The 23,792-nt window shown below is 37.0% G+C and overlaps 1 protein-coding gene across 1 annotated transcript in view; it reads right to left on the minus strand.

Annotated features, from left to right (window-relative positions):
• Positions 1-12,523: 12,523 nt before the first annotated feature.
• Positions 12,524-23,792, minus strand: part of LOC140168247 (procollagen-lysine,2-oxoglutarate 5-dioxygenase 1-like) — a 121,132-nt gene continuing 109,863 nt past the window's right edge. Inside the window, exon 19 of the mRNA XM_072191583.1 lies at positions 12,524-13,068. Within this exon, the coding sequence (XP_072047684.1) occupies positions 12,913-13,068 (156 nt within the window). The 3' untranslated portion in view covers positions 12,524-12,912. The remainder of the gene's footprint in view (positions 13,069-23,792) is intronic.

A 23,792-nucleotide genomic window follows, 5' to 3' on the forward strand; every position in this document is an offset into this window, starting at 1 on the left:
TGTGATTTCCGGCGTTGTGTCACGTTTATTACACCCAGTATCTTAACTTTTCTTTTTATGTCGAAACCCCGGTCGAAACGTTTAGAAACGATTTAACGATATCCTCTTCTCTTCTATGATTTTGTCAAATTTATTTAAACCACAGTTTGTACGTTTCCTTGGTAACCTGTAACGGTGAACTGGTATGGTTTCATCGGAGTCATTGTCTTCGGCTGTCAGCAATTTCGCTGTCATACTCATCGCAAGTATCGTCATCTTTAAGGCGACCAAAAAAACCCAGAATTTGCGTTTTGGTTTTGCTTTTCAAATGTTGCTAAAATCATGTAATCAGACGTTTGGGCTGAAAATGTTTAGAAAATATGCCTACAAGAATCTTTTCAGATTTTGCTGAAATTTTAGGGTAATAGACCAACCAATCCTACTTAATACGTTAAATAGCATTCGTTCTGATAGCAGTGGCGTGTCCGGGTGGGGGGCTCTTTGGTTGCTGAAGCCCCCGCACTTAAAAAATCATGTAAAATCAGCCGGTTTTTTGGCGATTTTAGCCATTAGGCCCTAAGCCCCCCGCAAAACTCTGAAAGCCCCTCTGATCCCCACGCAGGAAAAGATCCTGGACACGCCGGTGGATAGATACACATACCCAGAGCATGTTTCGTTGCATTAAATATTCTTAAATGCAGTCGTACTACATACGTGTCGTGACAAAGTATAATAATCCCTCGAAAATGAGTGGCTTCATATGTATCATGCAGGTAAAGGCAAAAGTAAAGACCCCGCTTTATCACTGATTAAAGGATGAAGATATTCTCGATGAGTATGACAGACCTCGAAAATTGCTGACAGCCGCAAGACAATGACTCCGATGAAACCGTGCCAGTTCACCGTTACACGTTACCAAGGAAACGTACAAATATAAATGTGGTTTAAATAAATTGGACAAAATACTAGAATTTTTTTGTTTTTCTTGCCTCGGACACATCATTTGGGTATAAAGGACAGGGCATTAAACTTTATTTTTGAAGTATAGGCAAAATAAAAACCCTGCTTTATCACTGATGGAGGATGAAGATATTTGCGTCGACAGATATCGAAAACCGCTGACAGCCGCAAGAAAATGACTCCGATGAAACCATGTCAGTTCACCCCTACACGTTACCAAGGAAACGTACAAATGTGGTTCAAATAAATTTGACAAAATACTAGAAGAGAAGAGGATATCTACAAATTATTTGTGAATGTTTCTGCATAAAAAGAACGTTTAGATACTGGATATAATTAAATGACCAAACGTCGGAAATCGCATTGTCATTTGTGGAAAAGATTCGATTTGAAAATCTGAAAGAGTTGAACAGAATCTGTGAGGACATTCATCTGGGCTTCCGGCTAGATCATCTGGCCGGAAAAAGACAAAAAACAACAACTGTGCATTAATCTTCCAAGGCTTAGAAACAAAAGGTTTCTGTAAAAGCTGTAAGCATGGTAAGTGTTGTACAAATCTTAGATGGTCCTACCTTATCTATAATAGGTTTCATTGCCGCGACATTGCGAGTTATGGAATTGCATGATATTCATCAACATGCCGTCTTTTTTCTTGCAAATTATGCATGCAGTATAGTATAATAATTATGTTCATCACTTCATTTTTTTACGTTTTCTAAACGTTTTTACTGCCTCGGACACATCATTTGGGTGTAAAGGACAGGGCATTAAACTTTATTTTCAGGCGGCGGTATCATTTCTGCGTAATTATAGAATGGCGGCCATGTTTGTTCAGATATACCACTTTATTTCTGAAGTATAGGCCAAATAAAGACCCTGCTATATCACTGGAGGATGAAGATACTTGCGTCGATATCGAAAACCGCTGACAGCCGCAAGAAAATGACTCCGATGAAACCATGCCAGTTCACCGTTACACGTTACCAAGGAAACGTACAAATGTGGTTCCAATAAATTCGGGAATAAATTTGACAAAATACTAGAAGTAAAGAGGATATCTACAAATTATTTGTTAATGTTTCTGCATAAAAAGAACGTTTGGATACTGGATATAATTAAATGACCAAACGTCGGAAATCGCATTGTCATTTGTGTAAAAGATTTGATTTCAAAATCTGTAATAGTTGGACAGTATCTGTAATGACATCTATCTGGCCGGAAAAGACCAGAAAAAGGGCATTCTTCTTGAAGGTATATGCAACTTTCCAAAATTTCCAACGTTTTGAACATTACCAAATTGTGTCTGTATCTGTAACGCCCCGGGCCGAGGATAACGCCCTGGGTTAACGCTTAGTTTCATCTTAATTTCAGGTTTAAGATTAAAGCAAGCTAGAGTTAGGGTTTACGATTGGGGCCGGGGTTAGAGTTTGGGCGATGTCTAGGCCCCGGGAAGGCACGCGCACATCATCAATTTTGATGGGTATATTATTTTCCCCCGCATTAGAATATGATGGGTTTTTGGGAGCTGACAACGTACCGGTAAAAAGGAGTCTTTCGGAGCTGGGAACGGTCAAGATCTCAGGTCAAATTCAAAAGTCTTTCTTAGCTTTTCTTGGCTCTCGGGTTGAAATTGCCTCGAAAAAGCGAGACATGAGAAGAACGGACAATTTATGGGTCTTTAAGAGCTAAAATGGTCAAAATCAAAAATCATGGGACTGTTAGCGCTCTGTTTTGGTAAAATTCAGGGGTCTTGTGCGGTTCAAAAATTTGATCTTTCCGGGAGCATGCACACGCGGTCTTTGTGTTGAGTTCCCCCCACCACCCCCACCTCATGGTTACGGGGATAGGCCTAATCAAGGTAAGGTCAGTGTCAGTTTTAGGTTTTTGAAATTGGCAGGCGATACAAAATAAGACGCAGTATGTAACATCAAATCGTTGTAGCTTACGGATCTTGATCTTATTTTGGAATGTTTTTCTTAGAATGTTTTGCACATGAAAACATGATGCATTTGCCGATACACCCGTATCAAAACAAAAACCGACCCATGTTTCTAAACCATATCATTTTGCCTTAATTGGTACCCGGCTTTAAACGATATAACAAGAAAAGGAAATGTAACCTTTTGGAAGAAAAAATATAACAAAAATTACGTCTGGGTGAGAAAAGTTTCACTTTGGGCGTGACTCGGAAATAACAAGGAAAGACAACTTAGTTATGTCAGGTTTAAGTTTAGCTTTGTGTTCTACCTCCACCTCATCTCATGGGACAAAGGCACACGAGAAAAACATGACTTCCCATGATGCTTTACGTGAAACTGAATGAGCTAAATACAGGCGCGTACCCGGGACGGGGGGGGGTCCGAATTGCACAAAACTATGCTGATTTTGTATGCATGTTTTTGCACAAACACGCTGGGTGCAAACGTTCCCTAAAAAACCCTAGTATACCAGTAAAATAATATAGCTTAATTAAAGCCATATTATAACATTTTCATACAAAATAGATTAGCATTTCTTTGCCATAAAATGATAGTTTTTACTGTCAGATATATCCCCTTCAGATATAACAACTACGGCAAAGCAAAGAAATTGGAATTTACTACCAGCGCATATGTCGCCAATACATACCACTCCTTCGGTCATGTTATGGTACGACCCTTTGCTGTGTAGATCACCGTCCCGCACGTCGTGTACGTACTGTGTGTTATGAACATCGTGTATGCATTCGACTAATAATTCCATCGTAATAATAAAACGCCGGTTCCGTCGGGTTTTTTTCAAAATCTCGGATTTTGACAAAACTACAGCACCTAGAGTCTTGATTTTTGCAGGGTATATTGGTTTAATAAAGTACAATATAATCGTGTAAAAAAATAATTTAAAAACATCAATGAGGGCGTCCTCCTCAGCAAATGTTATAATATGGCTTTAATAGAACCTTGCTATAATCATAATTCTTTTCTTGGTGGTCAGTTATAAAACACGTATACCTTAAACCACATAGTCAAAAATAATTGCTTAACTTTGGCAATATTACACATGATGCGGATTGTTTTTTTAAGTAATGGGGTGGAGAAAGTAAAAACTAGGAGGGAATTCAGAAAACAATTGGCAATTTTTGCTCAACAAAGTGGGATTCGCGGCAAATGTTGGTTCTGACTTAGACTTCGAAGTCTCGTATCATCCAGACAACTGATGGCACTATAACCACCCTCACACCCCCCCCCCCTTTCCCCACCCATCATTATTTTCAGTCAAAATATGATTTTTTTACTCGGGGACAGGGGTGGGGGGGGGGCATTGTTATTAATTAGGAAAAAAGGAAAAAAACAATCAAGACTGGGGGAATGGGGGAGGGGCAAAATTCAAGTTTTTTTGGGGGGGGGGGCAGATGGGGATTCCCCCATACCTCCCCTGTCACCACCACTGTGCATGATGGGATGCCATGAAACTCTCCTATGAGACAAAGGTGCGTGAAGGCAGGAAATGTTGCCACCACCGTTATTCCAAATTTCTTTTACTTTTCATCATTTATGTTCATCCATGACTGACAATGTTTCCTCGCCATTCTCGCGGGAGCAGTCCTTCTTGTAAACCTCAATTTATTGCTCCTATTAAAAGAACTGTGGTTGCGGCTCTTTCTTTTTTAAAATGTTATGATAACATCTACATGTTGTGTTGGGGGAAACGGAGGCTGTCAATAACATACGAGGACGCTAAAACTGGTTTTGTTGACCTGATAAATGAGTGGTGTATGATCCAACTCTCCTATGGGAACACCTCCCTGTAATAACGCAAGTCATTTTGTTTTCTGAAACCAAGTTTGATCATAGATCGTACGGTTTGATCCTCTTCTACAGTAGTTTGAGCATTTGAAGAGCTTAGTTTCAAAACCCTTACATCACTTGAGCAATTTTGAGAACACATCATCAAAAAATCACTGATATATGGGGGTTGCAACAAAAGCTTTTGTTGAAAACCCCCTTATATCAGTGATTTTTTTGATCATTTTTTGATGTGTTCTCAAAGTTGCTCAAGTGGATGTAAGGCGTTTTGAAACTAAGCTCTTCATTTGATGAATTGGCCTATTCCAGTTGAAATCCAAACACCTCTATGGAAGACATCCACACAGGGGGTGTAGATTTCAAATGGAGTCATCCATTCAGGTAACCCCGTTTGAAATCCACACTCCCTGTGTGGAAGATTAAGATCATGTCTTCCATAGGGGGTGTATAGATTTCAACTGGAATAACTCGATTTATGTACAAATATCTATACTTTTGAACCTGAACTTTCCTTTCTTGTCCTCTACATGTAGAACCCTCACTCTTATGGTTCTATCAAGAATCAAAACAGGTTCTTTGAGCAAAAAAGATCCCTTTCTGGTTCTCTAAAGAACCATTTAAGATTTTACAGAACCCCTGAATGTTCTTCTAAGAACTAAAACCCTCACTGAATAGGTTAAAAGCTTGTCCAAAAACCGTTATAAAGATGAGGGTTCGTTTACCAAAACAATGTTCTAAACTTGTAGCCAGATTGTTTTCTGGAGTGTGGTATTTTCAAAATGTGGACTTTTTATGTGGACCTTAATATTCCATACAGAGTCCATTTGAGATCTACACCCCCTCTGTGGGAGGTTAAGGTGATGTCTTCCATAGGGGGTTTATGGATTACAACTGGAATAGCCCATTTCTCAGAGTGTAGGATGATCCTTACTAAAATCTTTGTATTCCAAAGCTATCAACCAAACACACCGTGTATCCTTCCAAAATCAACCCCCCCCCCTTTAGGTATCATTACAAAGATACAAAATTCAAGAAGATACAACTTTATTGTCTTGTTTGTCAAAATATTGTGAATTCCCCATTTTATTTTGCATAATTCTGTATACAAAATATGACAAGATTGTTGGTAATCAAGTAATACAAATAATATTAATTAGTACACTAATTATGTGACACTAATTTGACAACCTAACCAGGAACTTTAATGATATCAATTTAGACCATGCCTCACTTGAAACAAAAAAGCATCCTTGACTTGCAGTGGATAGACTTGTCTTCTTCCCAGCAAACACAAAAGTTTTCCAGAAAATGGTTTAATGTATTATTGGCTTATGTAAAGGGTATACAAAAGTTTTAACAAACATTTTTGAAAATGTTTTCCAAGCACAATAACATTTTGAAAATATTTTTTAAATGTTCTTGAAGTGTTTTATCATGTAAAACATTTTTCATGACTTTAAGGGCTTGGATTGCAAGTTTGCACAGTATTTTTTCTGGGACATGAGAGTACATCAGACAAATCAAATTACATCATGAATAAGAGGAATTTTTTGAAATTTGCAATATGATACAAATTTTATGGCAAATTATTATAAAATTTAGGTCTTTGTGGGAAAAAAATGTGTACCTTCAATATGAAAGGTGATTTTTTTTTAAATGTTGGTCAGCTTTTCCTCCCAGCTACATACAATTTAAGTACATATCATTAGATTAATTTGATATCAGCAGGACATTCCTCGTATTCAGAATGTAATTCGATATGTCTGATGTGCTCTCATGTCCCAGAAAAACTGTCATTCAAATGTTTTTATCAAAACCAAAACACCTTTTTTTTTCTTTGAACAAGTTTGAACAAAACCAAAACACATTTACAACACCTAACATTTTAAAAACAATTTTGTCTTTGCTAGGTTTAAATGTTCAGTAAAACGACTGGTTATATATTACCATCTTGTTTTGTTTTTTATTAAAACATGATTACATTTTGGCACAATTTCACACAATAATTACAAAGTTACAACTAAAATAATTATTTCATGTTACAAAATATCACAGTTGGTTTCAACATAATGTAACCTGGTATCATGAAACGAGTCACAAGTTGGTAGTTTCGAGACATCCTTATATTATTTGCGACTTAACGCTCATTTCGAGGTAGCAGGTCACATAACGACTGCTCAGTGCCGAGGTGGGTAAGTGCAATAGCTGCCATGTGTAGCTGCCATGTGTAGATGAGTACAATATACTGTGTGTAAACTGCCAAATGTTCACAAGGCAGCTACTGCACTTAGCCACTTCTGGCACTGAGCAGTCAATATATGATTTGACAAACTTTATCTTTACATGTCAGATTCATTTCACAATACCAGCCTTGGAATCAAGTCCACCATGGCCAAGTCTGACGCAAATTGCGAGTTTAGTAGAGTCCGCATCAAGATCAAAAACCAATGTTTATTTCAGTTTTCTACTACCCATTCTGATTACTAGTATAGTGATCAGCTGCACCATATTGGACTTATTATTCTAAGCTTGTAAAAGTGTCATACCATCATGGGCTCTCTTGACATAACTGAAATTATAGTTCACTCCCGTAAAAATCCCACCAATAAATAAAGGCACAGTCCCTGGGATTTGCAGAGGAGGGAGCTCTCTATTTGTAATTGTATGTAAAATAAGGCAAAGACAAAGGAGCACTGTTCACCATTAGGCGAATCTTTAAAGTATTTTATCGTCATGGATTACATACACACCTCTATTAAATTGATAGGATAGTGTATAAAATTATGCAATGATTATTTAATATAATGATATTTTAATTAATACAACATAATTTTAGCTTTATGTCAGGATTATTTGAGTAATTAATACCCACCATATTATACAACAAGTATGAAAATAGTTTAAACAAAAGTCTGGTGATTTTCTGGGTACAAAATAGGTATAAGGCACCAGAAACAAATTAGTTCGATCTTTGGATCGACCTTCGATGTTGCTTCGATGCTTGTTATTAATGAACTATCAACTAATTAATCAGAATTAACGCAAAATTTATATTGGTCAATATCACTACAGGCACAAATTAATATTTTATCACAATTAAAAATAGTTAATTAATTGATTTCATAAATATTAAGGACCGAACAAGCATCGCTGGTCGATCGAAAGATCAAACTAATTTGTTTCTTTTGCCTAATATGATTGTAAAACTAAGTACATGGTATATTGTGTATATGCATGTTTTAATATGTGGCCTAAAATATAAAGATGAATTTCAATTTGAACCAGTTTTATTACTGATAAATAAACATCCTTGAACTTTAATAACGCAATGAAAATATGATTGCAAACAATATTGAATATATATGCATTATGTTTTAATATGTGGCTAAAATATAAAGATGAATTTCAATTTGAACCAATTTTATTACTGATAAATAAACACCCTTGAACTTGAATAACCCAATGAAAATATGACTGCAAACAATATCGAATTTGGCTTGGTTTCCAAATACATAAAGTTTTCCTAAGTTTTCCTAATTAAAAGAGTCTCATTCACAGAGATTAGACACAAAGAGTCCCAGCTCAGAATTGCCATAATGGTATACTAAATTCGCCATATTGGTTTTTGTCACATGATCAAAATCATGGCAAGTATCACACATTAGATGGCAGGTTAAAGAAATAAATTATATCTCCTGCATTTGTCAGCAACGTCCAGATATCAAATGAAAAGCTGCAACTCCAAGCTTAAAGGGTTACACATGCAGGTTTGCATATTATGTAGCATTTAGCATGCATCAGCAGCACACAGCATTACATTCACAAACAGCACACACTAGTTTACAGGGCACATGACAAAATAATCACATTTTGCCCTTTAAGAAGGACACGCAAACATAGCCGAGTCAGGACCCTTTCGGTTTCAGTACAGCTTTGTACAGATATGCCAGAAAACAACTTGTTTCCGCAATCAAATATTAATAATATCATTACTTTTATGAAATTTAGTTAGTTGAATAGTATCACTGGTGGTTAAACTCTTGACATGTACAGTTTTATACCAATGTTATAGAGGAAGATTTACATACATCATAACCATTGCCGTCCTAAATTGCATTAACGCATTAAGTAATATTCACATAGCACCAATTGTTTTTCTAGTTACAGATTAGAAACTTTAGCAATAGACAAATTACCTAGACCTCTGTGTGTCCATCCCAAACCATGGCAGTATATGAAGCCACATATCCATGGTGATTTTGACAGGATGACTGAGTTACCATGCACTGAAAAATAGAAGCCCCACATCGCGTACATGTCTCGTGCTCGTTTGCGTATTTGCCAAAATTAACGCTAAGCAGTGCCAACTTCACTACACATATCAAAGTCAGAGGTGCAGGTACTTGTTTACCTGGGACTTTAACCATATCATTCTTGGTGTCATATCTGACAAAATCATGAGAAATTAGTCTCAATGTTTTTACAATCAATTTTTTACATTATAAAGTACTAGTCCTTCACATATTTCATGCAAACCAAATTGAACTTGGCAAAAAACCCAAAAAGAAACAAGAATTTCAGCACTTTTTTGCCAATACCTCATAATCAACATCAGCGTCACATCATGAGACTCATTCACCTTGATCGTGTCACATATGGAGCCCACTTGGAAACATTTTTAAACCAAAGAAACCAAGAAGTTCTTATAAATGTCGCTTTTTTCCTGACAGACAATTTCCACATGGAAGTAGGAGAGCTGCGATTTCCATAAACTAAATAACTACTGTACTGACAACAGACAAGTGTAAAGTTCACTTGCAAAATGCCAAATATGCACTTGCTGCCTTGTGCCATTTTTAAAAATCAATCTTGTTTTTGATAATTTGTGACCGTCCACGATGAAACGCTCGTAAAGTCAGCCCCTGGTCAATTTAGTTTTCTTCCGTGTTTAGAAAATATATATCATATGCTTTACAATGATATATCATTTGACTTCAAACGATATCCAGAAGTGGAGTTATGGTTTGAAACTTTGCTCCTTCAGCAAAAGGGTACAATATTTCGGTGCTACATTATTTCTCTTTTTACACATTGCTGGTATAAAATATCAAATGGTCATAATTGGCAGTCACTTCAAATCATCCCCAAGTCAACGAGGTTCAGGAATGTCCTCTCATTGTTAATTGTTGGTTAACCCACCACTTGAACAGGATTTAGCCAACGCAAACAAAGATAAGAGCTATTTAGGAGTTCTATACATAAGTAGACGCTTTTTATCTTCTTCAACAATAGGATTAATGATTGGTTTAAAAGGTGTTTGACTCTCAATAGCAAAATGAGAAACATGTTGCACCAACTTGAGATACATATGAATACAACCTTTATGCACATTTTGCACTGTAACTCAGAATACAATTTGCCAACTTTATGAGCGGTTTGTGGTGGATGGTCACATTTTAAATTATATTTTCGTGATTATTTCTTCTTTTATAATGATCAAAAGCTTTCAACATCATACTAATACTAATTAGTGCTGCCTGATAGCAATTGCAAATCATCATTGCATAAAGTAGCAATATTAATACCAAAATACACACGGCAGCTTTTGCATTATATCACATTTTGCATTTATTTGTTCTGAATCTGAACTGCTCAAGTGATACTTGTACTTTTTGATATACAGCTGTATGTGTTGTATGCTAACAGCTGTGTTGGATGTGTACACACTGTGGCCGGTCATCACAGACATATGAGCTGACTGACCCTAGCACTTTGGCAGTGAAGTGTTATGTGTCAGCCGATTACCACTATGTCAACTCGATCACGCTTTTGGGTCCTGAACCATGATCAAAATGATCGCCACACAAAGTCTACAGTATGTAAGATGATTCCAGAAGGTGCATGATCCAGTTACAAAGGAGTTATGTAACCAGTTTGCTATGGCTATCGTAGCAGTGAACACCGACTTCAGAAAAAGAAACAGATTTTTGTTGGCCATTGACAATCTCTGAAAGTATATTTAACCCCATGAGAACTACCTACTGATTGGCCAAAAAGAAGTTTTTATTATCTATTGGACCAATCAAAACATTGTTAGAATAATTTCACTACGCAAAAAAAATGGGGTTTATTATTTGCAAATCTCCATTCTGATTGGTGATTAAAGTGAAGATATCACGTAATTGACCAATCAGAGGCAATGTTAGATCGGCAGGTAGTGCTCAGGGGGTTAAAATCTACAACACCAACTGAGAAGCCCACACTTGCACAGAAATCAAGTATTATTAAAGAAAAATAGTGAGTATGAATACAAAATCATCTACAAAATAATCAGATTTTAAGAAAGTTTACATGTTAGCACACATGGAAATATGTAGTGATACACAGGCAAGCATTTTATGGCATACTAAAATAAATATATCTTGCACCAAAATTCTTTAACTACAAAACAAAATAACATGGAAAAAAAAGTAAACAAAAAACCCAGCCTGACAAATTGTAATTTTAATTTCCAATGCTCTCAAAATATTTTTCTTGATGGATTGTACATGCCACAAGTTCTCCATTACATCTATTTATGAGCTGTTTTTCCACTTATGAGAGTTATTCTTTTTGTTTTAAATAAAATTTGTTTTCTCAATTTTCGAATAAAATATACACATACATATTAATTACACAAATCTTAATCTTTAAAAATATTATGCAATCAACTGTGCATTGATCTAGAAATATTCTTGCCAAGTAAACAAGTATCTTGTACATATACCACTAGCACCAAGTGTGCAACCAGCGTTGGCGTTCCAGGGGAGGGGGGAGCAATAGATCTGGTCACTGAGAATTTGGTCCCAATTCGAGGGAAAGAGTACACAAAAGGGGCTTGTCATTTGTGTGAGAGACCACAGAATTTGGTGACTTGGATTACAATGAGGGATTATGAGCTTTAGTCTGTGATCTCTTAGTGCATTTCACACCAAAAGAGAGTGGATTAACTTGAGTCCTTCCGAGTTTACCTCAAAAAATTTCTGAGGGCTTCCCTTTGGTTACGCCACTGATTAACACACAAAATGGGAACATTACCAGACAACAAGTTACCAAAACTAAATTAAGGTCCAGGTGATGTCTATATGTTATTGAATAACTATATTTATTTTTCCCATTTCTTTCATAATTCCCCCAGATTTCTTTCATTTCTTGCCATTTCTTACAACAGAGAACTTGTGGCTGACTCTTACTCTTACTCAACACATTTACAACCTAATCTACTGGACTCAAATTAAACTTATGACAGTATGACAAAACAAAATACAAACAAAAATTCTGGATCATGTTAAATGTTGCATTCATTATTTTCAGTAACGTATTTACCATAAGGCACATTGAGTTGAATATTACATTTTTGTTAAAGGGGTACTTCATGATCAACAGCCTCATCCCCTACTTAATACTCCAAAGAGGTTGAGATTTTCATCACCATCAGAAATCTAGAAATACCTTATCTTTGTGTGCATAACCTTTCTTGCAGAATTGGTTGCTTGACTAAGGCATCAACCAAATTGTGTTTTGTCTATCCAAACAGAAATTGGGCTATTCCATTTAAAATCCACACTACCCCTGTGGAAGATTTTGGAAATATCTGCCACAGGGGGAGTATGAATTTCAAATGGAATGAATACATTAGCAGCTCCATTTGAAACTCAACTTCCCTCAGTGAAAGATTCAGGTTGAATCTTTCTCAGAGGGTGTATGAAATTCAAATGGAGCTGCCTATCGATTCATTCCATTTGAAATTCACTCCCCTGTGGCAGATATTTCCAAAATCTTCCACAGGGGTAGTGTGGATTTCAAATGGAATAGCCCATTACAACACAGCAGCCTAAATACAATTATGCATATTCTGCATATTTAATATCTAAATCAACTGATATTTTGGAAATACGCTTTTTCGTGGAGATCTATTGAACCAAATGCTCTAAAAAGTGGATGGTAGAATCACAAAATGCTCCTTTAACTTTCTCATTATATTCCTTTCACATTGATTATTTATTAAATTAAAGTGCTGAATAGAAAAAAAAAAGTAAGAAATTCTAAACATACTATGATTTCAATCAACCGACTGGGCTTTAAATTTGACCAATCATGTTCAATCTAATTACAATCCTAAAAAGTTTGACCTTTGACCTTTAACCTTTTAAGGGTCAATAAAAGATACCATGATGTATCTTGTACCCCATGTTGTCTCCAAGCCTTCATGGTAGTGGGTTAGCCGTCCGGGATGCATGAGTGTGTATCCAACAGGAAGACCTATACAGCTGCAATTGTAGCGGATAAAGTGTGCTCCACCACCCTGCAAATTGGATGAGAATAGTATAGAGGTTTATATTATAATACATGTAAATGTCATCATCATCAGTTGACTGAGGAGCAGGTGACCACAAGTTTCCTCCACCTGCTGTAGCATTATATTAAGACCTTCTAAGGGTCAACAAAAGACACCATGATATATCTTGTACCCCATGTAGTCTCCAGTCCTTCATGGTAGTGGGTTAGCTGTCCGGGGTGCATGAGTGTGTATCCAACAGGGAGACCTATACAGCTGCAATTGTAGCGGATAAATCTTGCTCCGCCACCCTGCAAAAGAAGAAGATGAGAATAGAGGTTTATATTTAATGCACATAGATGTCATCATCATCATCAGTTGACTGCACAGCAGGCAACCGTAAGTTTCTTCCAACTCTTACGATCTTTGGCTAGAGGTAACTGCTGCAATCTTGAGCCATTGTTACAAATTGGTCAGGCTGCAGCATTCAATAAAGATCACTAACCATGCACTGAACATACTGCAAAAGAAAAAGAAAAACAAAAAACAGTATTGTCCGGTTTCTCATCCTGTGTATATACCGGGCACATTCTTTCACAGGTTCATTGTTTGGCAAGCCAAGTACATGATGAGAAGTTTATGGGCCCTAACTCGGATGACCAGAAGTCACATTGTACATAGTTTCAACAGACAACCATCCACCTAGATGTTGCAAAAGCATTCATTTTGTTTTCAGGAATAATGCTCTTGGATGAAAATGAAGTGGGATTTACATTTTAGAGCGAATTTCGCTCAGTTGGATTGATAATGGCATGCAGGCACTCTCTTTGATATAGTATTAGTGTTTCAACTACTTTTACCTAGAATGTAGCTGCAATCATGCATGGTAGTAACTTTAAGATTGAAATGATATGCTGACTGATATTAATTTTATAAAGAGAGAAAATAAACAAATAGGTTGCTAAAAACCTTGTTGAATCATTAACATGAACCGAAATGTAGCTTTAAATGTGCATACTTTCATCACACAATACAATATTATCCTATTTTAACTGAAGACCAAATTTAGAGACTGGTAAGTTCAATAACTCCCAATCCTAAACTCACAATTCTGCAATATAATTCTCAAACTAGTTTAAAGTATTCCATCTCTCATCGCACCATACTAATCCTGGTTATCTCTCCAACACATCAGTGATCAACCTGTACCTGCACAGACAAACCCAAACTATCAATTATTGAGGAAATTGACCCAAATATTGGCAACTTTTTCTTTACAAACTCTCATTAGGATCCATAACATGCTCATCTATCAAGGCACAGTTCTTTAGCCTCAATACATTTGCACATACATTGAATGACCTTTGAAAATTTGGGTACATAAACTCATACTCTGAAACTTGAGGTCAAATTTTGCACTATGATTGTTTAATTGAGGTTATTGAACTATGCCATTGGGATGAGGCCATTGTGGTCCATAGTGTCTGTCAATATCAGTTGACATTAAGGATGTCCTATATCCACCCACCAGTAACCTGATACCACCAACTTGCATAGGAGAGAATTACGTATTACCAACATGGAAATCTACCTTAATAGTTATAAATTTAGATGGACATCCCACCTCGTAATAAGTAATTATATACTACATCACTGAGGTCTTAAGAAATGTCAGTCAAGTTCTGCGCTGTTTCTAAATATAACTGTTGCAGAGCCCAAACTGTGATAGTATCAAAATGGCGACAAATTCGATGGGTACTTCACAGGCCACAGGAGTTAAAGCACTTTTCTAGTGGATATAAGAATCAGACCACTTCCTGCAGGACTGCAGCCATCATAACATATCAGTACTTAGATTGTCAGTGTCCAGTCTGTGGCAAACACCCAGCTCTTTTTTTTTTCTGACTGGAAGCTACATGTATAGGTAATGGCTCTCTGCATTACATAGGACAAAACATCCGAGAGTAAATTGAATGAAAGCTTCCTCTCTCGGTAAGCAATTGGAATGTTTTGAGATGTGAATATTTTGTCTCTCAACAAAATATAGTGACTTACTTTAATATTTCATCACCACAACCGTGGGACTTCATCAAAATTTGCCTTCTTGTGAGGTACATGGCCTACCTGTCCGACTCCACTGGCATTCATTGAATTCGGATTTGAATGAGTTAATTGATCAAATGTCTGTAATGTAAATGATTCTTTTCTCATATATTTATTTTTTTGCTTTGTGTGTTTGTGTTCTCGGCCACCGCTCTTGTCATGTCTTGTTTGTATGTTTGTTTGGTTTTTGAGTGTTTAATTTAATTGTCAGGTGGTGCAACATTTTCTCAAGCTTTGCTTTTAGTTGCACCTCCTCCATCTTGTTTTTATATAAAGTTGTTGGTGTTATTATGTATGTGATTTTTGATGGAAATAAATTGAATATGAATATGAGAATAGGAGCGGTAAAGCTAATCATGTGACTCACAGGAAAACCCGGAGTCACATGACTTGATGACCGGTTTTATACACCCCTACTTAAAACATTACCTTTACCTTCCACACAAGGAGTGTGAATTCCAAATGGGTTTACCTGAATGTGTGACTCCATTTGAAATATACACCTGTGTGTGCAAGATTAAAGTTATGTCTTCAAAAGGGGGTGTATGGATTTCAACTGGAATAGCCTAAAAATAAACATAAAACATGGGACCAACATCTTATTACCATCCCTTCTGAATGATGAAGCCCTTCATTCACCCAATAATACATTATTCCACAGACCAAATGAAGCCAGAATTAACTGAGTATTAACAAACCATGAATATTCATTAACAGTATGAATATTCATTAATATACAGAATCAGTACTCAACCTGCTCTGAATCAAGTCCCTATAGCCCTTTTCATCTCTTGATCCATTTGATGACAGAATGGGGTTGTAATGAATAATTTAGGGGTCATTATCTCCCTAAATTGTATTCTGAGTTACGGTGTAAAATGTGTACGAAGGTCGTATTCATCGGTAACTTAAGCTGGCCCGACATTGATCTCATTTTGATACTGAAACACTAATCAATTATCCTATTGTTGAAGTGGATAATAAGCTTCTACCTTAGATGGCTATAGAACTTTTAATAGCTCTGGTCTTTGTTTGCTTTTGCTAAATCCTGTTCAAGTGGTGGGTTACCAGTCATTGTATTTTGTACAGGTATGCATAACCAACAATTAACAATGAGAGAACTTTCTTAAACCTCGTTGACTTGGGGATGATTTGAAATGACCGCCAATTATGACTGTTTGATATTTATTGCCAGCAATGTGGAAAAGAGAGACACACATAGAAACGAAAAAAGCTATAATTTTGTTGAAGGAGCAAAGTTTAACAAACCATAACCCCGCTTCTGGATATCGTTTGAAGTCAAATGATATACCATTTTTAAGTTTATGATGTTTATTTTTAAACACGAAATAAAACAAAATTGACCGGGGAGGAATTTACGGCTCATTCGCCGTGAACGGTCACTAATGTATCATCTTCTGAGTATGTAGGCTACATACTCAGAAGATGAAGCCTTTACTAGTCTGTGTAGCAAATGTCTGGGAAGAGACCAGTAAAGACACAGTTTGCTATTTTCTGAATGCTCTAGCATATATCTGAGAAGAGACTCAAGTAAAGACATTATGCAGTCCTGTACAATGATTTTATATAAATTAATATATTATCGAGTCGAGCTCATGGAGGCAGCCATTAGCAGACCACCCATTGTCAGATGGCTGGATGATTTTCAGCTCTACACACAAATGAATAGGAGAAATTTGAAAATGAATCATGACTTTTGGATAAACCGCTTACGGCCAAAATTCTGAGCACTGGGTGATTCTAAGTTTCACATACAATGCACAAAACAATATTTGTAAAATCTTTGTCGAGAGATTTAAAAAGTTATCGAGAGAATTTTCTGTAATATTGTTTTAAATTAGCACAAAATACAATTTTCTAAGCAGAAAAATGGCCACAGTTCCTATCTTGCCATTGAAAACTAAAGGAAGACCACCCAGAGCTTCAAGCCACATGCCAGACATCCTGGCGCTAACTGCAAATGGCTGCGCCCATGTGATGCAAGGCGATAATATATTATCGACTTTATAAAATCATTGTACAGGACTGTTATGTGTCCATTCCCCACAAATGAGCTGTAATGTTGTCATTGAACCTCTCAAAAACAATAAAAGACTCTCTTAGTGATTCTTTACTACCATGCAAACAAGCAACATCATTGTAAACATACTTGCCAACATTGGAAAATCAAAAACAGGGAAATTCTTATGCAAAGCGAATCTCTCACTTGTCACGAATGGCCGAGAGTATGACATGAACACAAATTACCACTTTGCATAAGAGCCCATGTGTGGTTGCCGGTCATTACAATTTGCTATCTTCTGAATGATCTAGCAGTTGTCTAGGAAGAGACTAGTAGTAAAAGACATGGTTTGTTATCTTCTGCAACATCTAGTTATAGCAGTCTGTCGATGATCTATGACTGAGAACAAGTGTACATGTACATGACTGTTCATTTTACAATTAATATTATAGATTTAGAAACTTGTTATTTTCATGAAACCATATAATAACGTAGCAAAAGACAGTAAAAAGAAAAATTGACTTGGATAGGAACTGACCTCTGACCTCCCAAGGGTCATTGTACGGTACCAAGTACTAGCATGTACAGGAGAAATCAACAAAAGAAGCCAATTCAGGTTTAACATTAAAGTTAACAAAAAGGTTGTATTTTATGCACATTAAAGCTCATGTTATAGTCCCCTTTCCAAACGTTGTATAGCGGGACAATTAACGCTAGCACCCAACCCTGCTTTTTGCTATCAGAAGTTAAAGAAGAAACAAAAAAGGAGAGAAGATGAACAAAGAAGTCACTTGGCACTTGGATTCGAACCTTAGACCCCTCGCATGCCAAGCACATGATCCCGACCGGTAGCCACGTGAGTTACGCTGCCCCAGGCAGCGATTCTGTTAGCATATAGCACTTGAGTGACTGATTACGTCATCACAGACCCTGGGATTCACACATGCGCAGTGGTTTTCATTGAGGTACTTTGTGGTATTTATGGGTGTTAGGGTTAAAGACTCTGAAATGATGCATGATGGGAAAGCATGTGGCCCTTGAACATGTTTAAAACCAAAATTGCCAAGAGGTTACATCTATAGGAGGTTTTGCTTAAAACATGTTCAGGGGCCAATGACACAATACAAGGTTTTTTTCTGCCCAATGACGACATACTCATGCTGTACCTTTCCTTATTCCCAAACAGAACCAACCAATCACACGAACTAGGTCAGACAATACAACAAACGTTCAAAGACTCTTTTTCTCAATCAAGATAAAAACTAAATATTTCTGACTACTTTAGTGATACCCAAACAAACCATGGAGCCAGTCCTCCAGGTTCAATCACCTCCAGTGATATTACCAACAAAAGTACAACCTATATTAAGCCCCTGGAAAATCTGTGTTTGTGGAAAATGATAACTTAATCACAGAATTTGGCTTTTCACACACAAAATGTGAGTTAATTTGGAGAATTTCCATAGATAAGCCATTTTCATTTCAAGAATATCAAAGTTGTTTGTATATAATGTCAAAAAACAATTGACAGTTATCAATGAAGTATGCAGAGATAAAAAAAATTGTGTAAAAAGTCAGAAACCGTCCCCAAGATCACCTCTGAGTGTGTTCTATTTACCTGTTTACAAAATGTGCTTTGAATTTCATGACATACCGTCATGTAATAGATCCACAACAAGTTCATTTGAAGACAGAAATCCAGACTCTGGCATTTTTCAGCGAGGTAAAATCCTTTTTTTTTTTCAAATAAAAAATTTGTGCACAGAATTCGCAGACACAAAATGCAAATTCTCCCTAGCCCTACCTATACCTTCTATTTGTGTCTGGTAAAATCAAAATGTTGTTCTATACCATTTTCCTCTTCATATTAAATATCTAATAAAAGTAAATCCCTGCCCCCTCTAGGGACATTAGATTGAGCGATATAGGTAAGAGTTGGGGGGGGTCTTACCTATCTCTGTATTTATTCCTTGTTGGGTTTGATATTAAATCTGCTGTGAAGTCTCGTTGTCAATGAAACTTACATCAATTGTAATCCACGCTATACATGAGTCCCATGGGGCGGGGGCATTCAAGTTTGTGGTTGTGTAGGGATGTGCCTTCAGGATTTTAAAAGTGTGACTCATCTTTATACTTCGCCAAAAATGGGACTCATTCTGGGCCAATTTGTTGATTTTGCTCCCCACGAAATTCTGGTGCTGACATTGGTTGTGCCTCATTGGGTTTGGTTTTAGATCTGCTCTGAAGTCTTTTGCAAATGAAACTTGCACAAGGGTATATCCAGCTTTTAAGGGGGGGGGGTGCAAACTGTTGTATCCAATGCAATAGCAAAGTTTTAAGTGGCCCAAGTTTTCCATCCAAGCAGAATTTAATTGTGTGTAGTTAACTAAAAAGCACTTGTAGTCCTCAAATGCACATAAGTATCATTAAGCGCATGTTAACTGACCTCATTCAAAATAGTATGTGCTATACACTAATGTATGCACATTTTTAAGAGAAATTGTGTTTTAGTTTAGCTTGCTTTTTATCATAATTATCAAACAGTATAACATTAACGTCATACGTATATCACTAACTTGCATATTTCCCCCTTTTTCACTGCTTACAATCTATGCTACTACTAATTATATTAAAGCTAAATTAATCTTCCAACTAGGTGAGAATGGTTTCCTGACCTAGTGAAGTTAAGTCAATTAGGTGCCAATATATTGGGCTATTCCACTTGAAATCCATACACCCCCTGTGGAAGACACGACCTTAATCTCCCACACAGGGAGTGTGATTATCAAATGGGGTTACCTGAATGATACGGTGACTCCATTTGAAATCTACACTCCCTGTGTGGAAGATTAAGGTCATGTATTCCAGGGGGTGTATGGATTTCAACAGGAATAGCCCATTGCCGTAATAGTTTACTCCTATTTGGTGACAATGATATCATAATTGGGCCTACCTCAGCAGGCGATTTAGTGGTTGTCATCCAGGGAGCCAGCTTCAAGTGGCTTATGCATTTTGTGTATCTGTGGTCCCATCATGACCCAAGCGTGTCTCTACACAGAACAACAGTTTAACCAAGCAAACAAACAAATAAACAAAGAACCTTCACCTTGCATAGCACAAAAACATCTCTTGATTCAATGCAATGCAATGACCTATTACTCAGGCTCCACGCATCTACTTCATTTATCGTTTTGTTTGAGCCTGTCCCATTAGGACCCAAGTGTGTCTCTGCACTGAACAACACTTTAGCCAAGCAAACAAACAAATAAACAAAGAACCTTCACCTTGCATAACACATGTTTCTCTATTCACTGCAATGTAATGACCTATTACTCAGACCAGCATCTACTTCATTTATCATTTTGTTTGATCCAGGTCCCATTAAGACCCCCACATGTCTCTGCATGGAACAACAGCTTAAGCAAGTAAGCAAACAAATAAATGAAGTACCTTCACCTTGGGCAACACAAAAACAGGTCTCTATTCAATGCAATGACCTATTCTATTACTCAGGCTCCGCGCATCTAGTTCATTTATCATTTTGTTTAAGCTTGGTCCCATTAGGACCCAAGCGTATCTCTGCACAGAACAGTTTAACCAAGCAAAGAAACAAATAAACAAAGAACCTTCAGATTGCATAACACATGTTTCTATATTCACAGCAATGTAATGACCAATGTAATTACTCAGACCAGCATCTAGTTCATTTATCATTTTGTTTGAGCCTGGTCTCATTAGGAGGACCCAAGCGTGTGTCCGCATATAGCAACTTGCACTGTATGCAGTGAGTGACCTTAGCTTTGAATGAAAATAATGATTTTAACAAGCAAACAAACAAATAAAAAAAGGATCTTCACCTTGTGTAGCATACAATTCAATGCAATGACCTATTACTCAGATCAGCATCTAGTTCATTTATCACTTTGTTTGGTCAATATACACGATGTACTTTGATCATATGGGAATAAATGTCCGTAACTCTTTTTTATTCAGTAGATTGAAGTCTACGATAAGCTAAGTCTAGGTCTCTGGTCCATGTCCCTGGTCCATGTCTGCTGCTTGTTGAGAGAGAAACTGATGGCAGGTGGTGAAGACCGCAGCCAAAAACTGTCAGGACATTTTGGACATGCTTGGACACGACAGCTGCTAATACCTGAAAACAACGTTAATGATGTGAACGGCGATAATCTAAGAAATGTGGTCATTTAAAGGCCCATTCAGTGATCTGTGGAAGATTTAGCTCAAGTCTTCCACAGTGGGAGTATAAGTTTTGAATAGAATAGACATTTGGGCAACTTCCATTTAAAATACTCACTCCAATTGTGGAAGACATATGTAAACCATACTACAGGAGGAGTATGGGTTTCATTTGAAAAACATAATTCCTCTGTGTAATATATTTCCAAAATCTTCCACAGGGGTAGTGTGGATTTCAGCTGGAATAGCCCATTTGCTCATCTGGACGATCATAAAAATCATCAAAATTCAGATTGTATGTCATTGTCATAGATGTGCTAACATAGCCTGCTAGGGGTTCAGCCAAAAACTGTGCATTTAGGACAACATTAAAGGCATTTACATGAATCTCTAATTTATATACTGACAGCATATAAATTAGCTACATGTATTTGAATGGGGCCTCAACTTTCCTAATTTTTTGGCAAATTTGTCATTTCAAAAATACTTAATGACAATTTTAATGACTTATCCTTTACTTTTAGACAATTTATAAACAATATCAAAAGGCCTTTAAGGCAATACAAGTCATTTGTTATATCAAAAGTCATCAATTTTGGACAAGAAATTTGGAGAAAATTAGCCCAATTGCCCAAAAAATTGCTTTAAGAAGATTTTCTGATTTTTGCCACCTATCCATAAAAAAATTTCATGTTGCCCTCCTATTGCTGCTCCCCAGAAAAAAGGTCCTGGCACCGCTATTGTATATTGATGAAAAAAATTCAGATTGAGGTAAGCAGTTGATACAGTTCACGGAAAAGGAGAAATGACGTTAAATGAACAAGACAGAGTCAAGTACCTGAGCCATGTATAGGATTAACACATGCGCCACGGTGTCCATAACGGTATACACCAATGGGAAAAGGAGAGCTCAATCGGCATGCTCTTACAAATTAACTTTGATGGTAGGTCTTTCATTGTGTGACTTCATAGCTATAGCCTTGTAAACTGTGGCCTAGACTCAAGCTCAATCTTCATGCTCGTACAAATTAACTTTGATGGTAGGTCCTTCTTGATGTGGCTGCATGATAACTAGAGCCTTGTAACTGAGGCCTAGATTCGCTGGACATGACTTCACACATTGACACATCATATTAGACCAATAATGTCTGATTTGGTTAAATGGATGGTACCAGGCCCACTGCACTCTATACAAGCTGCCTATACCGATTTGGAGTCACTTGGCACCAGGGTCTTAGCTCAAATTTCACAACTGCCAGTCCGTCCAAAATTTGACTCTGAAAACATAAACCAGACCTCTGTCCCTTCTGGGGGTTCAGTCAGTTCAAATAGCTATTGCTATAGCCTTCATTTATTAGTCTGATCTTATTTTGAGTTCACAGAATTTATTCAACCATTATTTGTAGAATTTAGCATAGTCAATCATTTTGCCTGTCCCAGGAGCAAACTGCCTGTCCAAAATGAGGGGTGAACACGTGGCTAACTAACACCCTGCTGCTCAGCGCTAGTTTCAGGCTTCAACAGGACTGTGACTCTGTACCACTAGTCACATCTATATGTATCTGATAAACAGCTTAACTGTGCCAAAAGAATTGCAATAAATAGCGCCCTAACTCAGAGATCATCTTTTGTATCATCGCTCAAGTCACCTTTTCAGAATTAGCCCCCCGCAGCTGTCAATCACCATGCACATCCACAAATTGTAAGACCTAAAATATTAAATATTAGGTCTTTTCGGAAACTTCATGTATATATCTTCAACAACAAACAGGTCAAATTTTCATATGATGGTCGACTATTCATACTAGCTACATGTATCACTTTTAAGTACATATCATTTGATGTATAAAAGTTTACTTTGAGGACTGTTAAATGTCAATTTTCAATAATTTGCCATAAAATTTGTATTATGCCACAAATTAAAAAAAAATTCAAAATTATTTGATATCAGAAGGACATTCCTCATATTCAGAATGTAATTTGGTGTGCCTGATGTGCTCTCAGGTCCCACAAAAATACTGTGCAAAGGTGGGTCACCAAGCCCTTAAGTTGAATAATTTTGTACAATGCTAAAATGCACCTAACTGTACACAGCGCAAGCATTGTGAGAATTTGTAACACTAAGGTGTGTGTGTGGGGGTGGGGGGTGAGTCATTCCATGGGACACATGATTTGATTTTTTTACAATTGTGTAAAAGCACAAATTATTGCAAATGACCGACTCTCTAAGCTGCTTATTCAAAAACATAAAAAACTCATATAATTAGTAGCTGCCTTATAGCACTGCTCCATCCCAGCAGCTATTCTCCCAGTAATGGTCTCATTTACCCACAATCTGCTCTTCCTGTAGTCACCTAAGCCAATATCCTCTAAACAGCTTACCCCTATCCTGCCTACCACAGCACACACTGGTATAACCAGAGTTGCT

The sequence above is a fragment of the Amphiura filiformis genome, chromosome 13 (assembly GCF_039555335.1).
Source record: "Amphiura filiformis chromosome 13, Afil_fr2py, whole genome shotgun sequence".
In the NCBI taxonomy this organism is placed as follows: Eukaryota; Metazoa; Echinodermata; class Ophiuroidea; order Amphilepidida; family Amphiuridae; genus Amphiura; species Amphiura filiformis.